The 27,971-nt window shown below is 38.2% G+C and overlaps 1 protein-coding gene across 1 annotated transcript in view; it reads left to right on the plus strand.

Moving 5' to 3' along the window:
• The first annotated feature begins 459 nt into the window (after positions 1-459).
• The window catches only part of SAMD3 (sterile alpha motif domain containing 3), a 37,642-nt gene continuing 10,130 nt past the window's right edge, over positions 460-27,971 (plus strand). Inside the window, exons 1-7 of the mRNA XM_032683507.1 lie at positions 460-526; positions 1,202-1,307; positions 2,030-2,219; positions 5,010-5,120; positions 13,972-14,157; positions 14,461-14,545; positions 21,504-21,671. Of these exons, the coding sequence (XP_032539398.1) occupies positions 473-526; positions 1,202-1,307; positions 2,030-2,219; positions 5,010-5,120; positions 13,972-14,157; positions 14,461-14,545; positions 21,504-21,671 (900 nt within the window). The 5' untranslated portion in view covers positions 460-472. The remainder of the gene's footprint in view (positions 527-1,201; positions 1,308-2,029; positions 2,220-5,009; positions 5,121-13,971; positions 14,158-14,460; positions 14,546-21,503; positions 21,672-27,971) is intronic.

A 27,971-nucleotide genomic window follows, 5' to 3' on the forward strand; every position in this document is an offset into this window, starting at 1 on the left:
CTCTCAAACTTAACCCCTTTAAGTTGCTGAACTTAAAAGGCCATAAGAGCATAAGCATGAAGTGCAGGTCTTTTGGAGGGTGTCTGCTGTTGAAGAATGAAAATAGAAATGCTTTTATTCCAGGATATTTTTTTTTTTGGAGTGCAGATGCTAATCAGGTTTGTGGGGGTGAATACTCTTGTTAGCCTACAGTTTGCTGCAGGCTCAGGGTATGGAAGGAAACGTTTGGCCAACGATGCCAGACACATGTATTCTCATCTGAAAAACTGACTCAAACAATGTCCTGTAGTGTTGTTTGCTATGCATTGCAAGCATGGTCATGAAGCACTTGGTGCTCCTTTACGTAGTAGAGCTAAAACATTATTAAGGATATCCCCGTCGGAGAGAGTTTTCTGCTGCCGAGAAGTCTGCAGTGTGGAACAGCTGTCTTTATCAGCAATCTTCATCTGGGGAGTTTGCTGTTGTTTTTGGTATGCGATGTACCCCTCCCGTTATCCAAGTCAGTCCTTCGGACTGGAGGCACACGGTATGTGCAGGACGGATTCACCCAGAGGGTCGGTGTACGCATCCCGGCTCTCCCAGAGACCCCCTGCCCACCCTCTACCTTCCAAGGGTACCCGCTGCATCTTCCCAGGTAGCACTGGAGGCTGGCGAACAGAACTAGCAAACAAGAGGAGACGCAGTCCCCTCCCCTCCATCCTTATTGTCCCTAACTGTTGGTAATTGAGGGTTAAGTATTTGCTGGGTACCTGCCCTGGGTGGTGGTGCAGAGAGGGTTAAGGTGCTTGATTGACTATAAACCTATAGGTGACAGACTCTTATCTGATGGTGGGGTGGTTTGCTTTTTTTCCTTCTGTAAAACGTCAGCCATTTCCTGATGAGCCTTATGGTGGTGGTGAATTTCACACCTTTTTTCTTCTCTGTGAGGAAATCTGGGTGTTAATGGTACTGGAGCAGGTCGTGTTTTATAAGGAATGAGGCTGTCTCAGAGCAGAGAAAAAGCAGGGAAGGGAGAGGAGGTGAGGAAAGGGATCCAAGGAAACTGCCACTTATAACAGGCATTAGCTAGATTATTTTGCACTATTTCTATTCAGAACATGTAGATGTATCTTTATTTGCTAAGTGCATTTTTTTTCCTATGAAATGTTGGAGTTCAGTTTAGAGTTCAGCATAAAAATAAGCTTCTCTTTTAATTTCGCAGGGAAATTTAGCACTGCAACAGCTGAAGATGGAAAATTGGTCGGTTGAGCAAGTCTGCAACTGGTTGAAACAGAGAAATTTAGGAGAACTAGTTCCTAAGTTCCGTGGTAAGCATTTTTGTTGTTTGGAGGGGGGGCTTGTTTAGTAATTCTTGCTACACCTTTAATTGGCACTGCCTACCTTGTTTTGGGGCACGTGTGTATATGCTAACTTCAGACTTTTATAAAAATTTATTAGGGTGAGAACTGACATAGATCTGATAAATTAACATAAGTGTACAGATTTATTATGAAGCCTCTGAGAAATCACGGGGAATGAGATTAAGCCTGTATATAAAGAGACACCTCAAATCAGAACTGGCAGTTTAAAAGTCTTGACAGGGCCTATTTTATGTTGTATAAATCTTTTGAAATAATGCAACTGTAGTGTGTAAACGCTTTATGTCTGAGCATATAAACACACTGCAAAAGAGCTCACAAGAAACTGTTATGTGAACAGCCTATTTATTGTGTGTTCTCTTAAAAAACTTGCCTTCCTTCATTAACAAGTGACAGTCTCCTGTGGTTTAAGCAAGGCCTGATTTAAAGCATTAAAACAGTCACCTCTCTGCCTCTGCATATTTCAGACTTGGCTTTTTGTTAGGGGAAGGTATCTGACCAGTGATTCCTGGTACTGCTTAGGAAAAGACAGTAGCAGTTGAAAATGACAGCTGGCAGTAGAAAGCATCTTTACCTTTGACCTGTCTTCCATCATGTTTTTAGGCATATAGAATGTAACTGTAACTGTAAAGTTATTTTACAGTATGTCTTTTATCCCCTTCAATCTGCAGAAGAAGAAGTAAGTGGTGCAGCTCTTCTGGCACTTAATGATCGTATGGTGCAACAGCTGGTGAAAAAGATTGGGCACCAGGCAGTGCTGATGGACCTGATTAAAAAATACCATCAACAAAAAAGCGGGCTGGATTCCCTTACAGGCTGTTGTGAAACCGCTTCTCAAAAATTTCCAGAAGTAATCAGTGGGTGAGTTTGTACATGGCACAGAATATATCAGTCCGGGTATAGCTGTGTTCTTTTCATGGCATTTTAAAACTGGCATTTACTAGCTCTTCAGCTGTGACTTTTTTTAAATTTTAAGTATCTGTAACAACATGTGAAATGCAAAATTAGATACTACCTTGTGGTTTTAAATAGGGCATCAACATTCCAGAACAATGCCGTTAATTAACTTAAACTTTTCTTCATATCCGGTTCTAGGACCTAGTTTTCATTTGGACAAAGCACTATCAAACTTTCACTATAGCTAAAATTTTCACTATTTACAATATTAACCTTTTGAAGAACTTACTTTTAAATGCTTGCAAATCTTGGAGTAAAATAATGATTTAGCCAGAGATAGTATTTGTGTCACAGGTGTATTGAAATTCAGTTTCCCAAAGGAAACTCTGAATTTGATCTTGCAGTTACGATAGTATGAGGGCACAGCTTTGCTGTGCAGTTCTACAGACTCCAAAAAAATTAAGAGCTTAAAATATCAAATGATAGTGAATATAATTTACGTTAAAATCTTTCCCTACCTAGCCTCCTTCCTGGAAGATAAGATGCTGGCATCCTTCTATTTACAGGGAAGTTGAGTAAATAAGCTGCTGTTTCTGAAAGCTTTTCTGTGTCACCAAGAATGACAGAATAAAGACCAAGCAAGTTTAAGATGCATTCAGTCATATATTTTAGGATGAGTAAAAAGTCAATATATTCTGTCCAGATTGGGGTATAAAATGATGGAAAAGCTCCTGTAGTAAAAGTAGCATTTTGTCATAAAACTAAAAGATGTATCCTCATAAGCAGGTAGCTGCAACTCTCTTTTCTTAACTGTGCAGTGCTTGTCTTAGTGATGTAGTATAAAATTATTTTGTCTATTTACTACATTTTGAACAAAATCCTGTAAGAATAATTTCTTTTGATCTAGTTCAAGAACTCCTGACTAAAGTGCATGAGACACTGTTTTGAACAAATTCAAAATTCATAGTTCCACAATATATGTGAACACACATTTCCTCCATTTCTTAGTCATGTTAGTCGTGTTAGGCAGTGATTAAAGTCACCATGGCAGGGTTTGCAGTTAGTAGGACCCATGGCTGAGTGTGCGGTCCCACAGTGGCAGGGAAACAATGGTGAAAACTGAGTGTGTGTGTTCCTAGCCCTTCTCCTGTGGTGCTTGAACCCAGGTGAAAACCAACCACCTTTTCTGTTTTGCAGAATTATTTCTCAGTCAGGCCAGTTTCCAGAACCAGCTCACACTGCCAGGACTAGTGACAGGGTTGAGAAGGCATTGCTCAGGGCAGGGGAGAAAGCAGCATCGTCACAGTGTCCTTCTGAGTCAGCTGAAGTCACTGTAGAGCTTCCAAGAGCTCTCAGCAGTGTTTCCCTGTTGTATTTCTCAGGTGAATGCTATCCCCAGTGCTTGTTGGTGCACTCCTGGCTGCAGCCTCTTTATTCTGATGTCCTTAGCACATCTTCTGACTGTGTGTCAATTGTGCCGAACTCACCTCCCTGCTAGAAACAGAAATGAAGTCGTTGGTTGGACATGGAGTTTTGAGTACAATAGGTGAACACTTTCTGTGTGGAAGTAATAAATTTTTGAAAGGACACTGAGTGTGACTTACATCTCCAGCAGTTTGGTTTAGGACATGGAAATAGCATCTTGTGTCTGTCACTGATAAGGTGGATATGTTCTAGATCATGGAGTAGAAACTGTGTTTATGTGTGTGTGAGGAGTTCAAAAAGTAAATTTCACAAGGTAAATATTAAGATGCTTTCCAATTTCACAATCGGTTTTTTCTAGGAGCCACACAGAAAACATAATAGGGTTTTTGTTTGTTTGTTTGCTTTAACTGCATAGATGAAAAATTTTGATTCATAGAAAGGGAAAACTCCCCTTATAAATTTGGTAAACTAATGTAACTTCCAATAACAACCTCTCGTGTGTTGAGTGCAGCTGAGGCTGGAAGAGTTTCTAAAGCGTCTTTAGAGTTTGGATGTTCTGAAGAGATGAAGATCAGAAAAAAAAAAAGTGCTTGATGACTGCCATGAATTCTTGGCAGCATAACAGTATCCCCTATCTAAGCTCTGCTTATCCCTCAGTACAGGGTAAAACTGTTGATGTTGGCTTCTATCAACAAAACAAGAAATAACAGGAATATGAGGAGGAAGAGAAGTGGACACAACTGTTAAGTGGAAAGCAATGGTTTGGTCTGGCACATAGCAAAGTCTGTATCTGGAGTTTTTGGTGTTAGTGACGAGCTAGAGTTGAAGTAAATAACCATGAACAGTGGACTGTGAGACCAGCTGGCATTCGGAGCTGACTTGAAGCTTTGGACTTAACCTCTAGAAAAAACAAATTTTCAGGGTTCTGGTTAAATAGAAACTTACTTGCAATACTGTGTAAATAGTTCTTTCAGCCTACACCTTTAAAGCTGTACTGGTTAGTTACTCCCAGAGATTAGGAGGTGCCAGGCTATGAGGATAGCAGTTATCCTCTGAGAAGGTTGATTTTTCTTGGGTTTTTAACTGTATAATAATTAGAATATCACTAGGCAGTACTATATATATTTTTCCTTTTAATTTGTCGGAGTCTGATAATTGAACTGATTGATTAGGAGACATTAGCATCATGTAAAATCACGGCTATTCAATATGTTAATTTTTCTCCCTTTCTATTTGTGCCACTGGTATTTTAGAACCCTAAAGATCCTCTTTTCTATAAGCTGCACAAGACCTGACAGTAAATTTTTTGGTTTTGTTTTTTTCTTTCAGGGCTACTGACAGACAGATGTTAAATTCTTCTGGTCATGTAGAGCAGAAAAAATATCTGTGCTCAAATGAAAATGAAAAAGGACTAATTGATCACAGGGTGCTAAAGCAGAAGTGAGTTTATAATATATTCATTACATTTTCATTACCTTTTGAAAATGATGTAAACACTTCTTTTTGCTTCATTTATACTTTACAAAAAGTGTTCTTAATTATTGGAGGCCAGGTTCTGCTATATCCAGGTATATTTAGAAAACAGCAGAAACAGAAATTTATTAGGATTTGGCTGAATGAAAAAGCCTGATGATGTGTTTTCTACCCTCCATCCTCAGTCCTGCTCACTGTTTCATGTTACCTCATGCAGAGGGCAAGACACAGGTTTGTCTTTATTTATCTAATTTTTAAAAATTGTCTTTTACAGATATGTTTTCAACAGCAATCTGAGAAATTAGTCATTACAGACTGGAGTATGACTATTAAAAAAATTGTGTGCTTGAGGCACCTTAAATATAGCATTAGTGAAGGTAGGCATGCTGATTCCATTTGGATGCTCATTTTCCTTGGGTATCAAAACTAGCATCCCTTAGAAACCGGAGGCAAGACAAGGTGTAGGGTTTTTTCTTTCTGGGTTTTTTTTCCCTCCTGGAGAAAAAAAAACTCTCTCCCAGGAGAGATCTTCCTGCAAAAATCACTTTAACAAGGAGTTAGTGATAAGACTGACTGGGAACAGAGGAAAGAGTTTAGTGAATCACATAGTTAATGCTTTTAAAATAAAGTCTTGCTATTTCTGTTCTTTAAAAGAACAAACCAAAAACTCCAAATCCAAAGATCCCGTCAGCATTGTTATTGAAGAAACAAACCCAAATCACTTAAACCCTCAGAATAAACTACTAATATGGTCTTGCAATGATGGGTTTTAGTCTGTGCTTCCAAAGGATGCTTATTTTTAATTAATTATGACTAATTTGCCTTGTGCTGTATAAAGAGTTTTAAATGGGTTGTGTGAATCAGTGTAACCAGGAACAGGAATAGACTGACTTTAGGAAATGTTCTCAGCAAATATTGTCATTCCAAAGCATTCAAAGCCCCATAATGGTCTATTAAGGGGAAGGGACTGCTAAAGAGCAGTGCCACTTTAGCTCAGGGCAGAGAAGAAGAGAGGGCAAGTCTGCTGCTGTAAATGAAGTGCCCCTTCTCAGAGAAGTAGAAGTCAGTGGAGCTGTGATGATTTGTAGTCTTGAAGACCTGAGTAAATTTGATGAGGGCTTCTTTCTAAAGTTCAAATGAAAATCTGGCAAACATCTTTCTCAGAAACAGCTGTTTTATCTAAGAATGAGGATGGAGTTAAACAGCCATTGCATCCATTAACTGCTGCACTAGGTTCATCCAAAGCTAAATACTATTTTTAGAGATCAATGCTGTTTAAATATGTCTATGACTTGACCTACGCTGATAAATGTCTTATGATAGAATTTAGGTTTGATTTATTTTTTTTGTTTTTGCTTTTCCTTTCCCTGCAGTATTCACTTACTGCATTTTCAACAACCAATGGAAAATTTTAATGTTTCATATGCTTGAGGGAATTATGAAAGCTATAAGCAGGTTATGAAGGGTTGAACAAGGTGTTTGTTTTAGAAAAACTATTACAAGAAGAGAAAAAGTTTCTTTGACTGTAATATAATGACAGATTCTTAGCCAAGAGCATAAAAGTAACACACACACACACACACCCCTGTTAATAAACTTAGTTTGAAAGCTGGGTGAGCTGGTTGGTTTGTTTGTTTTTCACTCAAGTTCCAGTTTATGGATTTAGGTGCCCTGGTGAAAAAGGGTTTTTCACATCAGTTTAATGAATGGTGGCTATTTTTTGTGTTTTGGCATAATGTCAGTTGATATTTCTGATAGATCAATAGTGTGTAGTTTCTACTGGTTTTAAGTCTGTGCATTTGTTTCTCTCCTGTAGTCTCTCAGCTAACAGGGAAAGGAAAGCTGTAGTAATATATGGAGGTTGTTTTGCAAATAAAACGCTCTGGACTGTCTTATTCTGATTAGGGAGGGTAGGGACCCTTTTCTCATCAGCTAGGCCAGAATTGGAAGAGCAGCTAAGAACAAGGTTGACTTCCACTTTTACTTACTGGGTGTTCCCACATCATCCACTGTAGAGCAGTTAATATAAGCACTTCTAGAGTCTGTTCAGCCAGGGGGTTAGTTTAATGTGATGGGATTGGTTTCAATGTACAGTTTAAACTATTGATATTTAGCTAGGATTATACTTATAGCCTCATTATTTTAATCCAATCTGTAAAAGAAGAACTTAAAATTTGTGTTTGTTTTTTTTTTTTTTAATTATTATTATTTTTATGTGGTGTTGGGTTTTTGTGTGGTTTGGTTTTGTTTCTGCTTTCCCAAAAGATCCATGGAACTACAGCTTCTATAACTGCATGGTTTTGCTTGAAGTGAATTCATGGGTGCTTTTATGGATTATTAATGCTGTGAATTTGCTCAAAGTTTCTTTATGTTTCCTGTGTAGGTAGTCCTAACAACTATATTTCTATATTACTAAATCTTACCAAAATATCAAAGAAGATTGTTTAAACATAAAAATAAAGAGTAAGTGGATGAAGCAATTGTATAATTTTATTTTTCTTGTATTGAAATTGTGCATACATATAAGCAGATGAGGTTTGCAAGCTACTCCAGTGAAATAACTTTTTGCTAGAAATGACAGAAGTAATAACAGCCAGTTTTTTGTTAACCTACCAAGAAGATTAATCTTGAAATAGCGCTTGTCTGTGAAGACAATAAGATAGCTACAGAGGACAATTCAATAGATACGTTTCCCATATTCCTGCTTTTCTGTATTGGAGTACTAGCAGTTTTATGGCTTCTGGAAGCCTGGTGTTTATCTTGTTGCTAAGACAGAGGCTTGCACTACTTGTAAATACCTGATACTGCTGTGAAAAAGCAACCTTTTATTGGTTGGTTTATATGTTCTGTCTGCCTTTCCTCAACATGTTTGCTTAGCAGATGACGTCCCTAATGTATCTCTTTTTTACTGTTTCCAATATGATGGTCCAGCTGTTTTCCTTCAAGAGGGATGTCCTGGTACATGTTTATTTGTACATTTATTTCTTCTGTAAAAACATGTTCTGTAGCTCTTAAGTGCGGTGTAACAGATTTACTGCCTGAACGCCTTGGAGTAATTTTCTCAGAACACAAGCAGGATAACGGATCTTCCATCTGGCCTTGACAGGTTTGAACTTTCCTATTTGCTGTGAATTTGGAAGATATGGTCAGTGCTCAACTGAACCTCAGCCTGCTAAGTGCTCATATACCAATAAAGCTATTGCCAGCAGTGACAGAATATTGGTGCTGGTGCCTACATATATTTGAGCTGGTAGCAAGGACAATGAATTGGAAGATTCATCTGAAAACAAATTTGGCATCCGTCTTCATGTCCATGATGGGCCTGCATGGGTCATCCATTTCCTCAGTGGAGGAATTCTCCTTAATTAGGGCAGTGTCTCATCTATTTCAGTCAGGCTACAGGCAACTGCCCTCACTGCTGGGTAGCTGCATCTGAAGTGTCTTTTAGTTTTGATATGGCATTCTGCTAATGGTCTTTATAGAGCTCTTTCCTTTGCTTCCCCATTACCCATATATAAGTATTGTTGGTCTGTTTGATGTGTTTTATCAGAAATACACTTATGCTTGTGCTTTAAGAGGAAAAGAAAATTTTAAAAGGAAAACAGAGAAAGAGCAGCTAGCCTGAAAAACTGTCACTTAGTCAACTACTTTGGATGATTTTCCTCCATTTATACAAGAGAACAAATATTACTTTTATGTGCATACATATACACACTATAGTCCTACAATGAAGACTCAGCAGGACTGTGCTTTTTTATGTATAGCTTAAGAGTTTCTTAGTTTCCGTGCAAAGACCTCGTTCTGGATATCATCAGATTACTTTTAGTACATGTGATGATCCTTTTTTCAGTTAACTCACAAGGACATGAGAAGCAGACATAAAAAATCCCAACATGACCATGATAATGGTCAATAATAGAAGAAAAGAAGTACTGCCTGTCTATTTTCAGAAGTACAGTCATCAGATGCTTCACTTGATTATACCTTTGGGGATTCCAAAATCATAAATTGCATCTAGTCCATTAATTTTAACAGTGATTGATTGGTTGAATCTTTCTGCTATGAATTTGTCTCAATACTTCTGAAGCTATTTATTGTTTCAATAGTAGATTCTCCTGGTGAATGGCGTACCATAACAGAAAAATAATTCCATTTTTATGATTTCTGATTATTTCAATTCAATTGTTATTCCATCTTCACAAAACTGTTCTATATGTGGGTTTGATTTGTGTAGGGTTTGGGAGACATTCTTTAAATTTACATTGTCATTTTATGTGGATGCAAGAATTTCTGCACTTTTAAGTCAGCATTTCATGTCTCTGTCATTGCAGTAGGATGTTTAAGAATGCTAACTTAAAATTTAAAAGACCAAGAAGAGTCATAATAATAAATTCTCTGTTCTTGTTGTCTCAGTGTTTTGGAAGTCCAGACAACTGGACTCATGGTTTTAGAGCACTTCAGGTCAGCAGAGCTGAATTTATTGATATGGTACTGTGAGCCTTCCACAGAAGTTTGCAGGGAAAAAAAAAATTGCTAAATCTCCTTTATTCCAAACCAGAAATGAGCCAAATCTTACAAGTGACTTATGAGAGACACGAACTACATTACCTTGTTAAGATCTAGCAAAGTCATAAAAGCAACAGCAACAAAAAAACCCCAAACCCTTAAAATTCTTTGGATGCAGTATAGCACATTTTACGCAGGTGAATATGAATAAACTCTGGTTTTTTTTAAATGGCCTGACTTAGCTGGCAATTCTGTCAGTCAGATTCCCCAAGGAGCATTTTTATTTCCCCTGTCTGTATCCCACAGCTGCTGCCCTCGCACGAGGTGGAAGTGCAGAACCTTCCCTTATGTGATGCAGCTCCTCAAAATGGGAACTGTCAAAAAATCTGGAATCCTTCTAGAAGAAGGCTGTGTCTGCATCTCTCAAACTTTTTTGGACGTGGATTAATTTTGTCTGTAACTTGTTGCTCATACTGAATGCGATGATTTCTATAGCAAGGGTACTGCAGGAAAAGCTGAAGTGGGAGCTGCTCTGGGAAACGGGCAGCTTTGGTGTCTGTTGGCTCCCAGTGTTGGTCTGTTGGCTAGCACTGCTGCAGGTAACTTCTTGTTCAGTTTAAAGGATGGCTGCCCTTATGTATAGTGGGAACTGAAAAATAAAAGCGATCATCAAGCACTGGGCAGACTGCAAATCCCAGGCTTTAGGGAATAACTGGGAAACTCTGCATTTGAGTTCAAAAGTTGGAAATGACAGTGAAGCGCCTGAAGATAATGGCATGAGGATGTTTCAGGCACAGATCTCATAACTGTGAATAGGAGAGCCCTTTTTTATCAACTATTGAAAGGGAAAAAAAAATTCTTTTGATATTTCATCTTTTGTCATAATTTCTTCCTTTTGATGGAAATAACCTTTACAATCTTAAATGTTGTTATAAAGTTGAAAGCATATTATACATGTGTTAGGGAAATGGAGTATTTTCTAGAGCTGCAGACTTTTCCTTTCTTTCACATCTGCCAGTTCCATGTTTTCTCCTCTGTTTCTTCTTTGACTTTGTAGGCATGGACTTTTTTCCAGCCTACAAATCTTTAGACTGGAGTCTTGCCAACATGTGATGTAGACATGTGAAAGGTTAGACCTTTGTCTGTGAAAAATGGGATTTTACTGAGACTCCACCCATGTGCTGAGTTTTATGTGAATATACTGAAAATGTGAACCCATTGATGTCAGCAAATTTCTGCTCAACCTTTTTCACCTCATAGGAAGCCATTTTGGGGACCTAGACTGTGAAAAAACTAAACCAAAAACAAAAATCAAAAATTTTATCACTGCAGCTCCTTGTAAGTTGTAAGTCAGATATGTGACAGCAGAGAAAGAGGGGGACTGAACTTTTGCCAGAGCTAGCCATTGGATTGATTTAGCTGTAGAATCAAAAGTCTCAAGAACTGACAGACAAGAAAAGATATAGTAGCTTGTGTTTTGAGATTTTGATCTAATTGCTGTCTCAGCTTAGCTAGAAGGTCAGAGAGGGATGGCTAGAAATGGGCTATATGTGTTTGTACCTACATCTCAACCTGTACGTGCACTGGGATTTATGCATATAGCCCAGGCCTTCCTTGACTGTGGAGAACAGCTTTACAGCTGAACTGAACTGTTCTTTTAATTAAACAAGTTTACATGTGAGCATTTCTGAGGATAAAGTTTATGTGGAGTTGTGTCTTGTTTCAAACAAGCTTGTATTTCATCGTAAAATATTACTGCACATATTCAATGTGACTGCCCAACAGTGATGAATCCAGCAAGAGCTAGTAAAATATTTAATCTTGAACAAGGAAGTATTTTGTGTTGAGTGAGGCTGAAGATAAATGAAATTTGGAATATTTTTGTTGTGGTGGCAAGAGTGAAGGGACTGGTGGAGGGGAAACTTACCATGCCTCCCTATTAGCCATCCCAACTGCAAGAAAATTTTATTTTCTCAAGTACCTGAATATAATTCAGTTTGCCTGAATTGAACCAGCTAAACCTTGCCACTTTTTGAAGTGGCTTTTCAGCTTCACTGGTGTTACCATCAAAAGGAATTTCAGTGCTGCTAAGATAAGAAGGACTGTAAGTTTTAAACTTCTGTCCATTTTTTGAGCTAGTTTAAATGACAGCATGTTGAAAATAGCCTGTCTGCTATGTCACTTTCGTCAGTAAAATTGGCAAAAATACAGGATGCAGACTTACAGGCTGCGGAGTGGCTCACTGATGCTACATTGAACATCTGCACTTTATTTGCACAGGAGGGGTTTCCAAGTGATTTCAGAATCTGAGTTCAATTTTATTTTCCCATTTGTGTATTAATTTATCACCAAAAAAGGACATGAATGTGTCTATGTGGATACATTGTCACTTCTTGAACAACATTTCCTTCTTTTGAGACTGCAAAGTACTAACAGAAGTTCACTGCCCTTTGCATCTGCTGTTAACCATTTGTGTCTCACGAAATCTGATGAGCTCAGAAAGACATCATAAGCCCTGACCATTTTGTACCTCTTTTGCATGGGGAAATGGTAGTGCTGTTAAGATCAGATGACAGTACCCAAATGATACATTTTTTTTTCTTAGCACTATATTACCATATGTGGTAGTGTTGGGGTTGGTGCAGTTATATTATGGCTGTAGAGTTTTTGATAGCCTACAAGCTACGTTAAAAGATGCCAAGGTGGTGTGGCAGCATAAACAGGTCAGCAAGGCTGAGACTTACAGGCTAATCTACTCAAGAGGGTATTGAGGCTATAACGGGCTACAGAGATTCAAATGAGCTGCTGTGCAGGTATATAATAGTCTTTAAAAGCAGTGTAAACTAAGGTATTTCAAATGCTCATCCGTTGGTATTGCACTTGATTTTGCTATCCTAAAGATATTGGCTCACAAGAGTCAGTTATTTATTTTTTACATCCCTATCTGAAAAAGACTAGATAGAAAAACCTCCCCATTAAGACCTTGCTAGAACTCTTCACAAGTCTTGTTTATATACCTAGCTCTTGTTATAGGCTACCATAGAGACTGGACTGAAGTCTAACAGTATTTCCTTCTGTAACTTTCATAGACTCAAAATGTAGTGAAGTTTGGGAGGGACAGTGGACCATGCCTCATCCAGCCACAATTCTTTTTGCGGAAACTTTTATCCACATCCCTCAAGTGGGGAATTCTTAACTTGAAATCTATGCTGTATATGTCTCAACAGCTGCAGTAGCTATCTTAATTTTCTTCGTAATTAGTGGAAAGAAATAGATGAGGGGGATCATCCAATCTGATTTAGATGTATTCTGGTTGTTCTGTCATACTTTAGTGGTGCTTATGCCTCCTTGGTGAAAATAAAGAGACTGAAAATTATTAATTTAGATATCTATATCTGTACATTTATACCATTTAAGCATCTACATATGTCATCTATAATTATAGCATTTTATTTTAGAATTTTTTTTTTAAGTCTGCTAGTTGTTTTCAAATTGCTCTCTGTAATTTAAATTAAAGCAAACATAAACTGCAGTGATATCACATCTATAACAGGACTCTCTAGTTGTCTTTGGCACCTCTCATTTGAAATTTCTTTATTGAATCTGCACTACTATGACTGGGAAGCTGTCCAGGGCTGCCAGAACCACTCCATCTTTTAGGTGGCTTTTGACTGACTTCAGGCCAAATTTATCTCTACTTTTCCCTGTGTTCCTTCAGAATTAGGGTTTGAGTAGCCAGAGGTGATAACCTACCTCAGGTTCACCCCAGCTGGGGTGTGACATCTGTAAATAGTGGTCAGGGTGTTCTTGACCAGAACTTTACGGGCTGTGTTTGCTTTGTTTCCAGACATGTGCTGATGATAACTGCCCTCATCCCTTCATTGCCTTCCCCTGGGGAGGACAGTCTTAGGTAATGTCACGTGTAGTATTTTATTCAGTTAAGCTATTTGTCTTACTCTAGTTCTAGTTAGCAGAACTGGTAGGAAACACATTGGAAATGAAGACAGATAAAGTTATTTTGCAACAGTACAAGTCCGTAGACCTCTGCTCTGCTTTCCACTTTCAGTTAGAAACCACCTTCTAGTGTCTGCTGGTCATAACATTTCACATTTGACATCCGGTTTAACTCTGTGTATATCGATTGCTGTTTTTGTAGTTATTCTTTATGCAAAAAGAAGGGCAACAAGCCTTGAATTTCTATAGCTGTAGCTTTCCTGCGTGTTGAGTTTTTCCTTGTGTTTTTCTTCTCATTTTACCTGCATTTCCATGAAAGAAGGATGTGACTGTGATGATATAATGTTTTCTTTTACAGAAAAAATGTGAAATCATTTTTTGCAAGACACAAGATGTTGCAGTGGACAAGTTCTTACGCTTTGCCAGACTTTCCTTATGATGTCAAATGTGTATTAGCAGAAAAAAAATGCCCTGATCACAGTATGAGAATAAGGATTATTGAATTTTTACAAGCAGACATGACAAAATACCTAGAAGGATCGCTGTGAGTAAACATCAGTAGATTTATATGGGGCCATTACCTGTTGGGTGCAGAGGTAAATTTTCAAAAGGATGTAAAGCCGTTCTCTTTAATATACTTGTTTAAGTAGAGGAGGCTTAGGGTTTGAAATCTGTTGAAGACAACAGGAAGACTTCATGCAAGCATTAAAGCTGTGCCTTTTGTTCTTTGAAGAGGAATTGATTGCCTGAGAAATAGTCAGTTTAATATAGATCAGTATAGACCCTAGTGTTTATTATTATCCAGAATAACAACTATTTCTTTTACGTCTCCATCTTGTTTGCACAGATATCCAAACAGTCAGCAGTATAACGTTGTTGTCAGTGCTCTGCTGCAGGCATACCCATTCCTTGATGAAGATGGGAATGGCTTTGTAAGTATTGTGGGTTTTTTTCCACATAATCAATCACGAGAAAATAACCTAGTTCAGAAGAAATCAATATCAATTTCTTATATACTGGCTTTGTTCCGAGCTGTAAGCTTCACTTGGCTGCATTTGGCAAATCACATTCTTATTTCATTATATTAATTAAAGATTAGTCCAGTTATTGCCATAACTCAAAGCCACTGTGAGATCATACAGAGCTGTACATGGAGTCTCTGGTTGGTTGTTGGGTGTGCTTTCTTGCTGGAGTTACTATGCCAAAAGATAAATTTAAATGTTACTTATTTTTGTTTCTAAAAACAAAAAAGCCAACTCTTTAGAAAATTGTCTGTATGAGGACTAACATCTAACTGATGGTCTTGCAATGCGTTATGATCATTTATATGTTAGATATCAAACTACAAAATTCAGTAATACTAGTGGTTTAAGTATGTCTGGAATCTAGGCCTAATTTAAAAAAAAAAAATTATCTAAAACCACTTTTTGTAATCTCAGTGGGGACATAACTGAAAGCAGTGGAAGGAGATGACTTAAATTTGAACTACATTTTTTTCACTCTTGTGACCCAGAATATATATACACACACATATCTCTGTGGTCTCTGAGGACAGTGGTCACCTTTTGACTTCACATTGTTGCTTTGCCATGTGATACTTTTATAGCACCTTCTAAAAGCTTGTGAGCCTCAGTGGGGTTAGCTTTAAACATGTATAAATATATATCTCATGTACCATTACTGTAGGAAGCAAAAGAATTTTGAAAACAAAACAAAACAGAAAAGCTCAGGTTTAAGTGGTGGCTATTCTAATTCTCCCCTGAGCCCAGGCATTGTAGAAAGGAAGGGACTAAAGGAAAAAAGCACATCTCAAAGAGGAGAGAGGGAGCAAAAGGATCAGATAGCAACAGTCTATCCTTTTTTAATTAGGGTACCTCTCTGAATACCCCAATGTTGGTCCTCGGGTGAGATTCTGAGTAATGTTATGGTTTATCTGGCTCCCTTTATGTGGGGGAGCTGGAATGATATTCAAGTCAGGTCTGAAAACCATTTTACAGCCTTTAACTTTTAAAAATTGTTTTTAAACAAAGGTTCTTAAGCTAGGTTTTCAAAGGCCTTTAATTGCAGCAGGGCCATAGACTGGGTGAAACTACTTTTAACTCTGTTCTTTAGGAAATGGTATTACTTTCCAGGTTGATCGCAGAATTGGTGCTGGCAGAAATTATGTGATGGTGCAAAAACTTCAGAGAAGTTGTTCTTTATTTTTTGATCTTTCCATCATGCTTACTAGAAAGCGTGTCTGGCAATAACCACCGCAAATAAGCAAGGAAGTTGGAATTAGCAGTTTGCAATATTGCTAGTCTAACACTTTCTGGGCCAGCCCCTCTCCACTGCCTGGGTTGAGACAGGAAAAAATGCACTAAAGGTGTATGCCTGTATACTTAAGTTTGGAGGAGTATATGAGAATGAACTACTATTTTTATTGGCCTTAGTGTTAGACATTATGTTCTTCCTTCATGATCATAAAGGCTATAAATACTTATTTTTTTCTTGGTCTGAGATAACTGTGTGTTACAACAGCAATGGCTTAAAACAAACCCTGCAACATATGTACAGCTACTTATCACAAGACTTGCAGTAAAATTGAATTCATATACCTTTAAGGAACAAATGAACAGCAAAAAAATTGGCAACTGCCATTCTTTCTTTTTTTTTCTCAGAAAAGATCTTCAGCAGCTCAAGAAAGCAAAATTTTTGTAGGCTCTTCTTTTAAAATTGCCTCCAGCTATCAAGGGACTATAATTGCTGCTTGCTGTTCCTGATAATAGTATTAAAATGTAAAATGTAAAATATTAATTACTGAGAGGCTTTGTATACCTTAAACTTGTTGTCATTATTACAATTTTTTGAATACTACGTTGAAAGTATTTAAGAAATCTATCATCAATAAAACTCAGAGGTAAAGCAGAAAGGTCTTTGTTTGGGGACTGATAGGTAAATGGAGAAAAGGAAAACTGGCATAGAGCAGTATTTTAAGCAGAAATCCTAGTTAAATTCCTTGTTAAATAACATTTATATATAAAATTCTGGAGACGCAGCTCATGTAATATGGTTTTGTTTTTTACATTGGGAAGAGAGGAATAGCACTACGTAAGTTCTTATTTCTCTGTGGACTCCAGAGAGCCTTGGGTGACCAGCTGTGCACAGCTGTCTGTGTCTGACAGATAACACCCTCCTTTCATTGTGTGGTAAGGCTGGAGGATGGGACACACCAAACACGGCAATTTAGCTGGGCCTGCCTCTGAAAACAATGATTTTCAGCACTGGTAGATTAATAAAGTTATTCAGGTTTTTTTAGAATACCAACAAACCTGTTTATATTATTTGGACTTTTAATTTCTTGACAAATTTGCAGGAAAAATTAATTGTTGCATTTATTTTAAAAACCAAAAGGGCTCAGCACAGTTTGGCATACCAAGTTTTGCATTCACTCTGGTGTGCTGGAGCTCACTTCTGCAGTTGAGTATTTTCCTTTCTGCCGTGCAAAATGCTCTATTCCAATGTACTGTTAATGACATTTACTGCTCTCCATTTATTGCTGTGCCATGTCTCAGTTCCTAGATTCAGTTTAAATTTATACTTAAAAGGTTTTCTTAACCTTTGGGGTGGAGGAGCAGCCACAGCATCTGCTGGGCTCTGCAGAAGGCTGCAGTAGTTCTTAAGGAGATGTCCTGAGAAGGTCTGTAGTGGTGTGACTTTAATTTTAACTTGTGAGTCTTGCAGTTTTGAGCCCTTCACTAAAAATGGATGTGTCTTGGCTGCTGGAGGGATGCAGCAGAAACTGTTCTGGGATCTTCCCCGGCCAGTGTGCGTGCCTGTGCGTGGTGTGGGCGGGCAGGGGCAAGCGGTTGGGCTTCCTGGATGAGAAAAGGGAAAGCTCATCACATGAAAGGTCTTCATATTCCAGAAGCTTCTGACCAAGAGCAGAAAATCAGTAGGCAAAGAACTTGATGTTCTTGATGTACATGGATGGAGAAACTTTGAACTGTAAATGTCAGCACTTCTGTTGCAACATTTTTGTTAAAATGAAGTGACTTGAACAACTGAAAAGGGGAAAGATCTGCTGGAAAACATAGAGGAACAAAACCAAAACAACCAAACTTAAGAGCACCTAAATTCACATGAGTGTTTTCATGACAAGAAAAAGAATTACTTGCAAAACTTCGAACATTCCATTTTTTCAGTTTGTTTGTGAGGTTTGGTTGGTTGGTTTTTTTCCCAAAATACTAGAGACTTCCTATTTACAACTCCAAATTGTTTTAAACAAATCATTTAAACAATGCATGTGTTATGCAGAAATGTAGTCTAATATTTTCAATCTCATACTGTTGCAATGAGAGGCCATTAAAGATTTGTTGTTTCAGGATTTATTAGTAGATTATCCATAATTCTATTTTCTTGGTTAATAGGTTTCCCATTTAATTTTGCAGTATTGAAAAAAATATGCTTCTGTGCCATCCACCCTTTTTTGAAGGCTATCCAATGCAATGGACAATGAATATGATCCTAAATGAATTAATTTACAAATAAAGTCACAAATAAGCTGCTCGTGTACCGTGAATTTAAAAAGAATGTTATTTATGAGGTCACCATAGAAGCAGGGATTAAGAAAGAATTATCTGAAATTCTAAATAATATTAAAAATAATCATTGTATATTAATGACAAAACTCACTTAAGAGGTCTATAGAGTACTTGGAATGAAATTAATTCCAAGATTAACATTTGGTGAAAAGAGTTTTCAAGTGATTACCTAAGGAACTTTTCCCGTGATGTTTCCTTCTACTTCCAGAACAATGCTATCCTAATCTAACATACAGCATTTAAAAAAATTAAAATCTTAATTTAATCATGAAATAGCTTACTAGGTTTCTAATGTATATTGTAACCAATGCAACATTTGTAAGTTAGACAAATAGTTTGTATAGAAAAAGGCAACATCATAGACACAGCAGCCAAAAGCAAATTGGCATGATAATGTTTCTTGACAATTTGCAAGATACTCTCTTTGTATTCTATTCCATCTGTATTGGTCACTTTTACAAGGCTTAAACCCAACAATTTGGAAAGAATTACTTCCCTTATTTAATTTCAGCATGTCGAAAATTATATGATTTCAAGAAAACCATGACATAAGAAAGGAAAAGAGAGGGCTCTCTCATTCGCAACACTTGCCAGTGGGCTTTGCATCAGCGGCTCCCTTGAGCTCGTGGCTGCCCAGCAGTGCTGGTGCAAACCAGCATCTCAGTGCTGACATGCCTGATTTATGTAACTGCTGCACACAAAATGATTATTTGCTAGGAAATTACTGCTTTTAATCTGCATGTAATCCTTTCCCTCCAATGTCAGATAGACTAATCCTTCTACTCCCTTACAAGCATGATAAGCCTTCCTGGGATTTTTTTTTTTTTTTGGAGGGGTGTGAAGGCAGGGAAATAAATAGAAAAAAAGTTATCAGTTTAAAATGGTAAGGAAAGCATCATTTTTAGGAGATGCATTACCCACTAGGGAAACCACACAAATGTATGTGCTTGCAGTCTCATTCTTAAAATAGGTATGTAAGAAGGGACTTGGCTAAGTTTATGAGAATTCTATTACAGAAATAGATTTAGTTAAAACTTATAATTTATTGGGGAACTAGAGGATGAAACAGCTGAATGTTTTGAACTTTGAGGGATATTTAAAGCCTTGTATAGGTGTCAGCATATTCTTTCATGTGAAATAATAAGAAAAAAATATCTTCTAGCCAAATAAAATTTTCAAAAGAAAGAAACTGTGCAGAGCTCAACTACGGGGATGTTTAAATTGTCAGCTGCTAATATATTCCATGATGATCATGTTTTAAAATATTATAACATCCGTTCAACACTTCAGAGAAGCATTAGGCTAAAGTTTTTGTTTTCTTCTTTCTTAACAGCTTTAAAATAGCAAGCTTCCAAATAAATTTTGCTAGGCTTATAATGATGGGGTATTTGCATCAAAATGCATAGGGCAAGAACTGTAAGTATATTTAGGAACCTTAAAGATTCAGGTGGACAATAAGGGGGATTTTCAAGGCATGTAGTCACCCTACTGCTTTTGAAAATGGTGCTGATGTGTAAGCCTCCAGATATGGAGGCTGTGAATATGCCTTGTGAGAAGACTGGGTGAGCAGTTGTACTCTATTTCTAATCATCACGTTTAGGTTGGTAATGACATGACTCCTGTTCTGGCAGAATCCTAAGTCTGAAGTCTACATACTAGAATGCAGATGGGTTTGGGGTTTTTTTTCCAGTTCTTGGATGTTCAAGTGTGACTGGCAGTGAGAGGATACTTCAGTAAGGGCTCATGTGCCCCTAGGAAGGGCATACCTGCCCTGGCTGGCCCAGGTCTGCTCAAGAACACTGAAGTAGACACCACGGGGATTATATTCTCATAGCTCTTCCACCATTAATAGAGGTCTTGCTATTAGGATTGAGGACCTGTAAGTCAGCTAGTACTCTAGGGAGGTGGGAACAGTAATTTCAGCAGGAGAAATGCAAGGTCACACTGCCTCCACCACCACCTCTTAAGAGACCCCATCAGTTGTATCCTGTGAGTGAGAAGGGCAGGCATGTCAGACTCACTGCAAAGATACCGTACTACTTGATCTACCTCTACTGAATTCAGGTTTACACCAAAGTCAACCTTTCAAATCATGTGACCTTGACTAATAAATGACACAATTTTGGTAAGAAATTTAGGGTAATCATACTTCTGTTTATATTTTGTTTTAGCACGTCAGTGAGTACAGGCTTAAATATAGTTTTATGTGAGTATAGTATTGGAGTAAATTTTAGAAAATGAGGTAAGAGCTATTTGAATCTCTCTTGCCACATTCTGTCATTTATAGTCACTTTTCTGACCAATTTTTGTTCCCTCTGACTGTTGAATACCCTTCAATAACTTGAATAAGCAATTGCTTTTGAGGATTGACAGAACTATTCAAAACTGCAGGTTTTGCCTGCAGATGTGTTTAACAGCCTTTGCTTAGTAATTTGTTCCCCACATGTCAGTAGTTGGCATTTCTAGGTCCTACCGTGGGACATCCAGCTGGGGGTTGCATGGAAACAGCCATCAGTCCATAAGGATGCACAAGGAAGTTGCTGTCCATCTAATTTTCAGAAGTGACTTTTCAATACCTGAGTAAAGAAAGACAAAAGTGTGACAGAAGCTGTGGGACCACATAAACTCTGCCTTTGGTTGCCAAGGAATCTTGAATTTACATACCTTGTAAAAACACTAGGACCTACTCAAATGATCCTCTTAATTCAGTGATTTTGAGTTCAGTTTAAAAATATAGCTGATCCACTATACCTGTAGGCTCCCAGCCTATCAGTGTCCCACTCTGTCTTTCCCTTCTATTAGATACAATCATCATACAACTGTGCAACCAGTTAGATGCTGCCAGAGGCAGAGGAAAAATAATGCACTAAATTAAAAAACCCCAAAAGACCAAAACCCCCAAACCCAAAAAACCCACTGCACAATTTCTTCGGCATCCGTGAGCTGATCTGCTTCCCCACATAGTTGCATGACCCAATGTCATGAATGGAGCATCCCAAAGTAAGAGCCGAGAAAAGGAAAGCAAACTGCAATTTCACTGACAGCCCTTGTTATATAGGAGAGATCTAAACCCTAAGGTTCAATAACTGCTATCCATAGCAAGTCACAGCAGTGCCATTGCCCCAGCTGTTAGTTCCCACAGAGTCATATACCACAAGTGCTTGTGTTTCCTTCTGTCCTGAAGCCACCAATGTGGTGATGTCACCCTATGAGTCTTTTTCTGCTTAATGGCAAACACTTTTTTGTAGAGTTAGATACAAAAAAGTGACCTGCTTTAGGTAATGACAGATATTTCTCCCCCATGCAGTTACTATGGAAACGGGCACTTAAAGATCGTTTCAAATATGTGCGGAGACCCATTGAAGACGATGAGCAAGTCCTGAGGAACAAATGCAAGTTTGGTCACAGGAGAGGACAGACCAGAAAATCTCCATTTGCTGAAAACAAAGTTGATGATGTCCAGGTGCAGATAGAGGTAAGATTTCTTAGTGTGTGAGTTCTGTCTTTCAGCTCCTCTGTTGACTAGTAGAGATGTAAGGCCACCAGCCAATAAAGGGGAGAGCTGAAGTGATCTCATCCTATTTAAACTCATTTTGTATAAAGCTTGTCCTAAATCAGACCCTTGACTTTTTTTCCCCATTTCTGGAAAACTAAGTATCAACAACACAGCCAAACCTCGTACTGGATGCCTTGAACATTTGTTGTCACTTAAAGTTATTGCCAATTGGACAGAAAGTCCTGGGGGTTTTTTAAATGCAATATTCCTATTATGCTTTAGTTTATACACCTCTAATTAGAGTGAAAAAACAGTAAGACATATCTAAGAGCTGAAACATCTCTACTAGTAAGAATGCAAAGAGGTATTTGAGCTGATAGCAAATGGCCATATTCTGCTGTCACATCGCACTTTGGTATATAAAATCTGCTTGTGTTGATGTGTGGTATATGTAAGGATGCTTACAAATCTATGCATGCAGTTGCTTTGTATTCCTTTAGAGAATTCCTTTGTATTCCTTCAGAGAGCTATTACTGTCCAGTAAGTGTTTGAAGCACACTAATTAATTTATACACTTTCATAAATGCATTAAGGTTCCAGCTAAGCTTTGTCAATGCTCCACACATTTCCTTGTGCTGCAATTAAAACATTTAACTTACATTCCTACAATTTAAACAATTATAGAAATGCAATAAAGAAGATTTGTAAGGAGATATTTGACTTCAATTTACCCACATCTATCTTGCTGTTTACCACACCCTGTATTTAGGGGAGCAAGAGTGGTTTATTGGATGCATTTATGAATACATTATGTTTGAAGGTAGCTGTAGTTTCCTACTCAAGATGCAGATACATGTTTGGTTTGGGGTTTTTTAGAAGTTTCACTAATTTCTGGTTGTCCCCTTTGGGTTAATATGTGTAGGAATAAACACTTCCCTCCTTGCCTGCTTCAGTTGAAGGGTTTGCAGAATGTGTGAAGTAAGAAATCTGTAACTTGGGTGCAAAACAATAAACAGTCTTGCTCGCAGTAAAGAAGAAATTATAGGCTCCTGGTTTTGTGTGCACATTAAGAGTTAGTCATCCTTTGTCTGCTAAAGCTTGGAAAGGGCAAATGCGGGCCTTTCCTGTCTTATGAGCTAGTTGAGAAGGGCTTTGAGGAGTTCCTGTAGGGACTGCATACTCAGCTTCATTTTTCTACAGAGAAGGTGTAACTGCCTGTGCTGTATGTCTGTAGACTAGAAATAACCACTCTTTTTAACTGCATTGCCTGAGGCCACCACTGGTCATCCCTTGTTTTAGATATTGAAGGAGAATGTTACATCTCTTTTAAAGGCCTAGGCATTTTTTTGCTAGCCTTAATGTTGTAAGCAAATTAAGGTTAAAATGAAAGGAGGTAAGAGGATGCTGAGTGTCCCTAAACAAATTTTCCTTTCTTTCTCGCATTTTCCCTGTCTCCTGAACACATATATATATAAATAAAAATACAAATATAAATGCAAGAATAACACTTGTGGAGCCTATTAAGGCTAAAGAATGAGTCTCACAAAGCGGAGGGAATCATAACATTTTTAGCTATGTTTGGCTCTGAGATCCTAAATTATGTCACTACATATGTGCAAAACTGAACAAAATGTTTAGTATTTTAAACAAATGCAGCATGGGTTTTTTCGTTTTGTATATTTAAGAACACATATAAAGGCACCTTTCTGCCAATCCTTGGCACTAATTACTCTATGAAAAATATAAACTGTTAAACAAAGTGTCTTAGCCTCAGAAAATAAATATTTGATCTAGAAGCCAATACCACCAGCAAAGCCAAATGATATTCAAATTATCATTAGCTAGATCCCCTTGCCTTCATCCTTTTCCAAATCTGGAAAAATGAATCAGTCTTGTGTGAACTAGAAGCCAACACATTAGGAAAAAGAGTGGGAAATGAATTCCAGGTTAAGGAGACCTCTGGAGAATAATCCCTTTGGGTCACTCCACTTGCTTTAGATAGGCAGAGTAGGACATTTAGGGCATTATAGATCAAAGCTGGCAAAGCAATGCAGATGAGAGAGCACATCTGTTCCCAACAGATGACCTACTTACCAATCACACAGCTGACTTCTATATTGAGCTTTAGGTTTTGAACAGTCATATGTTGTAACTCTGTCAAGTGTACTTTGTGTCAATATAATCTTGGATTGCTAATGGGAAATGTCTCACTGTTATATCTGGCATTTGTTTTTATATAAAAAGAAAAATAAAGTTATTGTTATAAATAAAACCCTTAATCAATCTTTCAATGTCATAATTTGAAAATCCAGTTGCTTGCCAGGACAAGCTTCCTGTGATTTTTGAGACAGATGATGTCTGCCCCTCAGTCTGTGCAAGCCCATTACCTTCCAGAAGGCATTCTTCCTCTAAAAGCAGCTCAAGCGTTACTCATCCTCCAGTGCAGGGCATTGCTTCCAGGTGCAGCATCTGTCTTTCTCCTCCAGTTTCTTTAAAACATCTGCTGACGTATTCCTCATTATAGAGCATTATATTCAAACAAGATTGAAGTGTAGCTACTCTTTTTAGAGTGACTAGCATCACATGAAAGGTCTTGAGCAAGTGCAGGGCAATGAGATGATGGTAAGTAAACACATAAACCCATGCTGGCGGTGCCTGTCACTGAAGAAGATTTTGATTTAAATTATGCTCCCTACAAATGTTCATCAGGTTGCACCACCATGGAAAGAAGCTTAGACTGTGCCTGACAGACATTAGTAGAAGCCCTTGTGTCTGAGGGATATTCAGAATTTTATCAGGAAAGCCTCCATACATAACAAATTTTATGACTGTGGTGTGAGGATCCTCCTCAGTCATTTTCCACAGCAGCTGCAGTAATCCCTCATCTGCTGCAAATGGAAGGTACTTTCCATGACAAGGGTGATCACACCGTGAAAATACCTAAGAAAAGCAAGCCAGTCTCCCTGCTGTAGCCAGGGTGGGATTACTGCTAAACCAGCCCTCCAGTGGCTTGTTCTGATTGATCTCCTTGTTCTTGTTTTAGCATCAACCTCTCCTTCCTCTGCCCTAAGGCATTATTTGGTTTATGGTCCTTCAGGCTATGAGGGAAACCACCTCCTGCCAGTTGAAATAGGAGGGGCCCTAGACTTGGAGGAGCCAGGAGGGCTAGAAAGACAGGACTTTCTCGGTGTGCATCTTTGGCCAGAGTATTGTCAAAAGGCAAGAGGTGATGGAGAGAGAAATACAGTTATAGCTGATGATTGGCTTCTATATGATGAAAGCTTGTAGTTCAAACACTATCTTAGTCATCACACTAGCAGTGACCAAAGAGCAGATTGTTCCTTTCAGAATTTTAAGCTTGGAAATCTTGTCAGTCTTGAACAGTGCTGTTCATGGAAAGTGTGACTACACAACCAATTCAGTTAGCTAAATGCAGACATGAAAAAGCCCTCAGATATCCTGCATGGCTCCAGCTGCCAACTCAGAGGCATGTCTTTCCAATAGGTCCTGTGTCATATTCTGCTACTTCTAGATGTTTGATATCTCAAATATCATTAAATAACTACATCTATGCAGCTGCATTAAGCTACTTCAATCCATTCCAGACATTAAATGGGAAAATACCTCAGTAAAGGGACTACTGAAGGGCACTTTAAGTTACCTGAATTGTAAGGGAATATAACAGGCTAGAAAACTGTTAGTAGTCCATGATCTTAAACAGAAATGGAGAGAGTACAGTCCCTCTTCTAATGCCTCCGATTTCTCACATCCTGTGACAGCCTGTTTGTGAGGTCATCAGGGTTTCTCTGCAGCTTTCACAAAAATAAATTTGGAGTTAGGTGTGAAAAGGAAAAATAGGCTCTGAGAAGACTTCAGTTAAGATAGCAGTAGATGTTTGCAGATAACTGGACATATTTGCCACACTCAGCAGAGCTGAGAATAACATAATGAAAACAATTTATAAAGGGGGCACCAGCAGGCCATCTTCTTTCTGTGTCTATGGGACAGAGCTAAGAAATGTTTTGATGACTCTCTTAGACTGGGAGAGGTGGAAGGATTCTGCCAAAACTTAAACTCATGAAGTTGGGCATCTGCTGGTATTATTTGTGTACAGGGAAGATAAGCAGGAATGTTGAAAATGGTGAATGTGCAAATCCTCTGCCAAGAGGATCAGATGAGAAGCAGAGAAGACCTCTGGCCCATAAAGCAACCAGGTAGAAGCTGAGTACCATATATACTTGCTTTGGTGGTATCGTGCAGTCCAAGTGTGGTGAAATTTACCCTCTTGGCTTTATGCTCATCATGATCTGGAAATTGTCTTTTCTGATGAAAGAAAGAATCAGGATTAAGTGATATCTACACTGTGAGGTTTTTTTACCTTGGATTAGGTAAATTAGGCAAGTTAGATGTTTCCTAGGAATATGTCTTTCTTTGAGGTGATAAATAACATCATGATTGTCAACGATCTTATGCCACCGCAGGAGTTAGAAACTTGAAACAAAATTTCAAGGAGTCCGGAGAGAATAGGATTTGGAAAGGGATGGCTGGAGAAAAAGGAAGGACTGAGGAGAAAACAAGGCAACAGCAGGGGAAAAAGGAACCCAAATGTCTGGAACAAACTCTCAAAATATGAACAGCTTGTGCACAAGATGCAGAAACTCTCTTGGCTCAGTCTTGTGACTGAGACACTATTGGCAGGTACAGCATTAGGTGCCATCTATACTGTGAATGCCATATGCAGATGACACAGGGTGATAGCACCTTTTCCTTTAACATTAAAAGTCTCTAAGTGTTTGAATGTTTGCACAGCTAGAATAGGAGGATGCATATATAAATGATCACTCAGTGGCTGTACTGTACTGTTGTAATGTGATTTTTCCACTAAAACTTTGATGTGCATACAGACTGTGTAGTGTTACTTAGTTAATATTTTAAAATGCTTTTAAGTCAAAGCAAAAGGTTTAAACACAAATTCCTGGTATACATCTTGTGCTTCACCTTCTTATTTATGTAATTCAGTATCTCCATTGTTCTGTGAGTTAAATTGTCAAATACTGGTTGACCCTTGGAAGAAGAAAACAGATTTTACTCATTTTGTTTATGCAGCTTACAAATCAGAAAGTAGTTGTGATCAGAAATAGACTGACTTACGTGGCTTTGAAAGTTTTTTGTTAGCATGTAAGTCTAGTTATTAAATTGCCTGCCTGGCTCAAAAGGGCAATTATGTGTAATTAAAGCAAAGCCTGCTTTAATTAAACATCTCATTTTAGTACAAATCAGTGTGGATCCTGCAGTAGGTTACATGCTCATTTTGCATAAAAACAGCCTGTCCATGCAGTTTCACCTGTCTTTGTGTTCAGCATTTCAACATGAGAGGTGGGGTACAGTTGTGATGCCTTCTCAATTCTCTCCCCCCATCTGGGGCAAGAAGTTGGGCCTTGCAGTGTCCAGCTTACTGCCTGCCTTTCAGATTCATACTTGTTCCAGATCAGGTTGGGGTGTTTGATGGTTTTTATGTGAGCAATTCTTCACTTTCTAATTGTCATAACTTGTTTTGAGCATTCCTCCTGATATAAAACACCCCAATGTTCAGCATAGTAATGTCATTCTGATGAACCTGAATGTCACCACAGAAAAAGGGCTGTCCTTTCCAATAGCAGTATTAAAAACTGTTCAACACACTGTGCTTTTATGATGCCTTGTGTATGTATTCCAAAATAGCAAGACCCACTTTTCCGTATTCAAAAATCAAGACACGAGATTCAGATTATGCTCACTTAACTAACCATGAAAGCTGTTTCTCACCCTGAAGAAGTTATAAAAGCCAATTAATGGAAAAGATTATTCCAAACAAGGGTCCTAACTCCCAGAGTGAGCATACAAGCATCGTATCCTTTGTTTAGGTATAGAGAAGACACTGAAACTGCTACTGTCAGACTTTCTTGTGTAAGTACCTTAAGTTAGCGTTGATGCTAACTCTGATGCAGGCAGACTCAGCAATCAAGAAGTGTCAGCAGCATCAATGCTCTTAGCAATAACATGACTTGGAATATGCACTGGCATCTAACAAGGAAAATTTGAAATATTTTTTCAAAGGGAACATTATTAGCAGCTGCAGGGAGCTAACAAGAGCAGTAGTAATGAAAGACAACAGCTGTACCAACACTACTACTCGTCAGTGCCCAGTCTCAAAGTATGGTGTAAAAGGAGCTTCCATTCAGCGCTGACACCAGTGAACCTGTCTGCATGGCACTGCTGTTCCAGGAGATGGTTCTCATT

The sequence above is a fragment of the Chiroxiphia lanceolata genome, chromosome 3 (assembly GCF_009829145.1).
Source record: "Chiroxiphia lanceolata isolate bChiLan1 chromosome 3, bChiLan1.pri, whole genome shotgun sequence".
Lineage (NCBI taxonomy): Eukaryota > Metazoa > Chordata > Aves > Passeriformes > Pipridae > Chiroxiphia > Chiroxiphia lanceolata.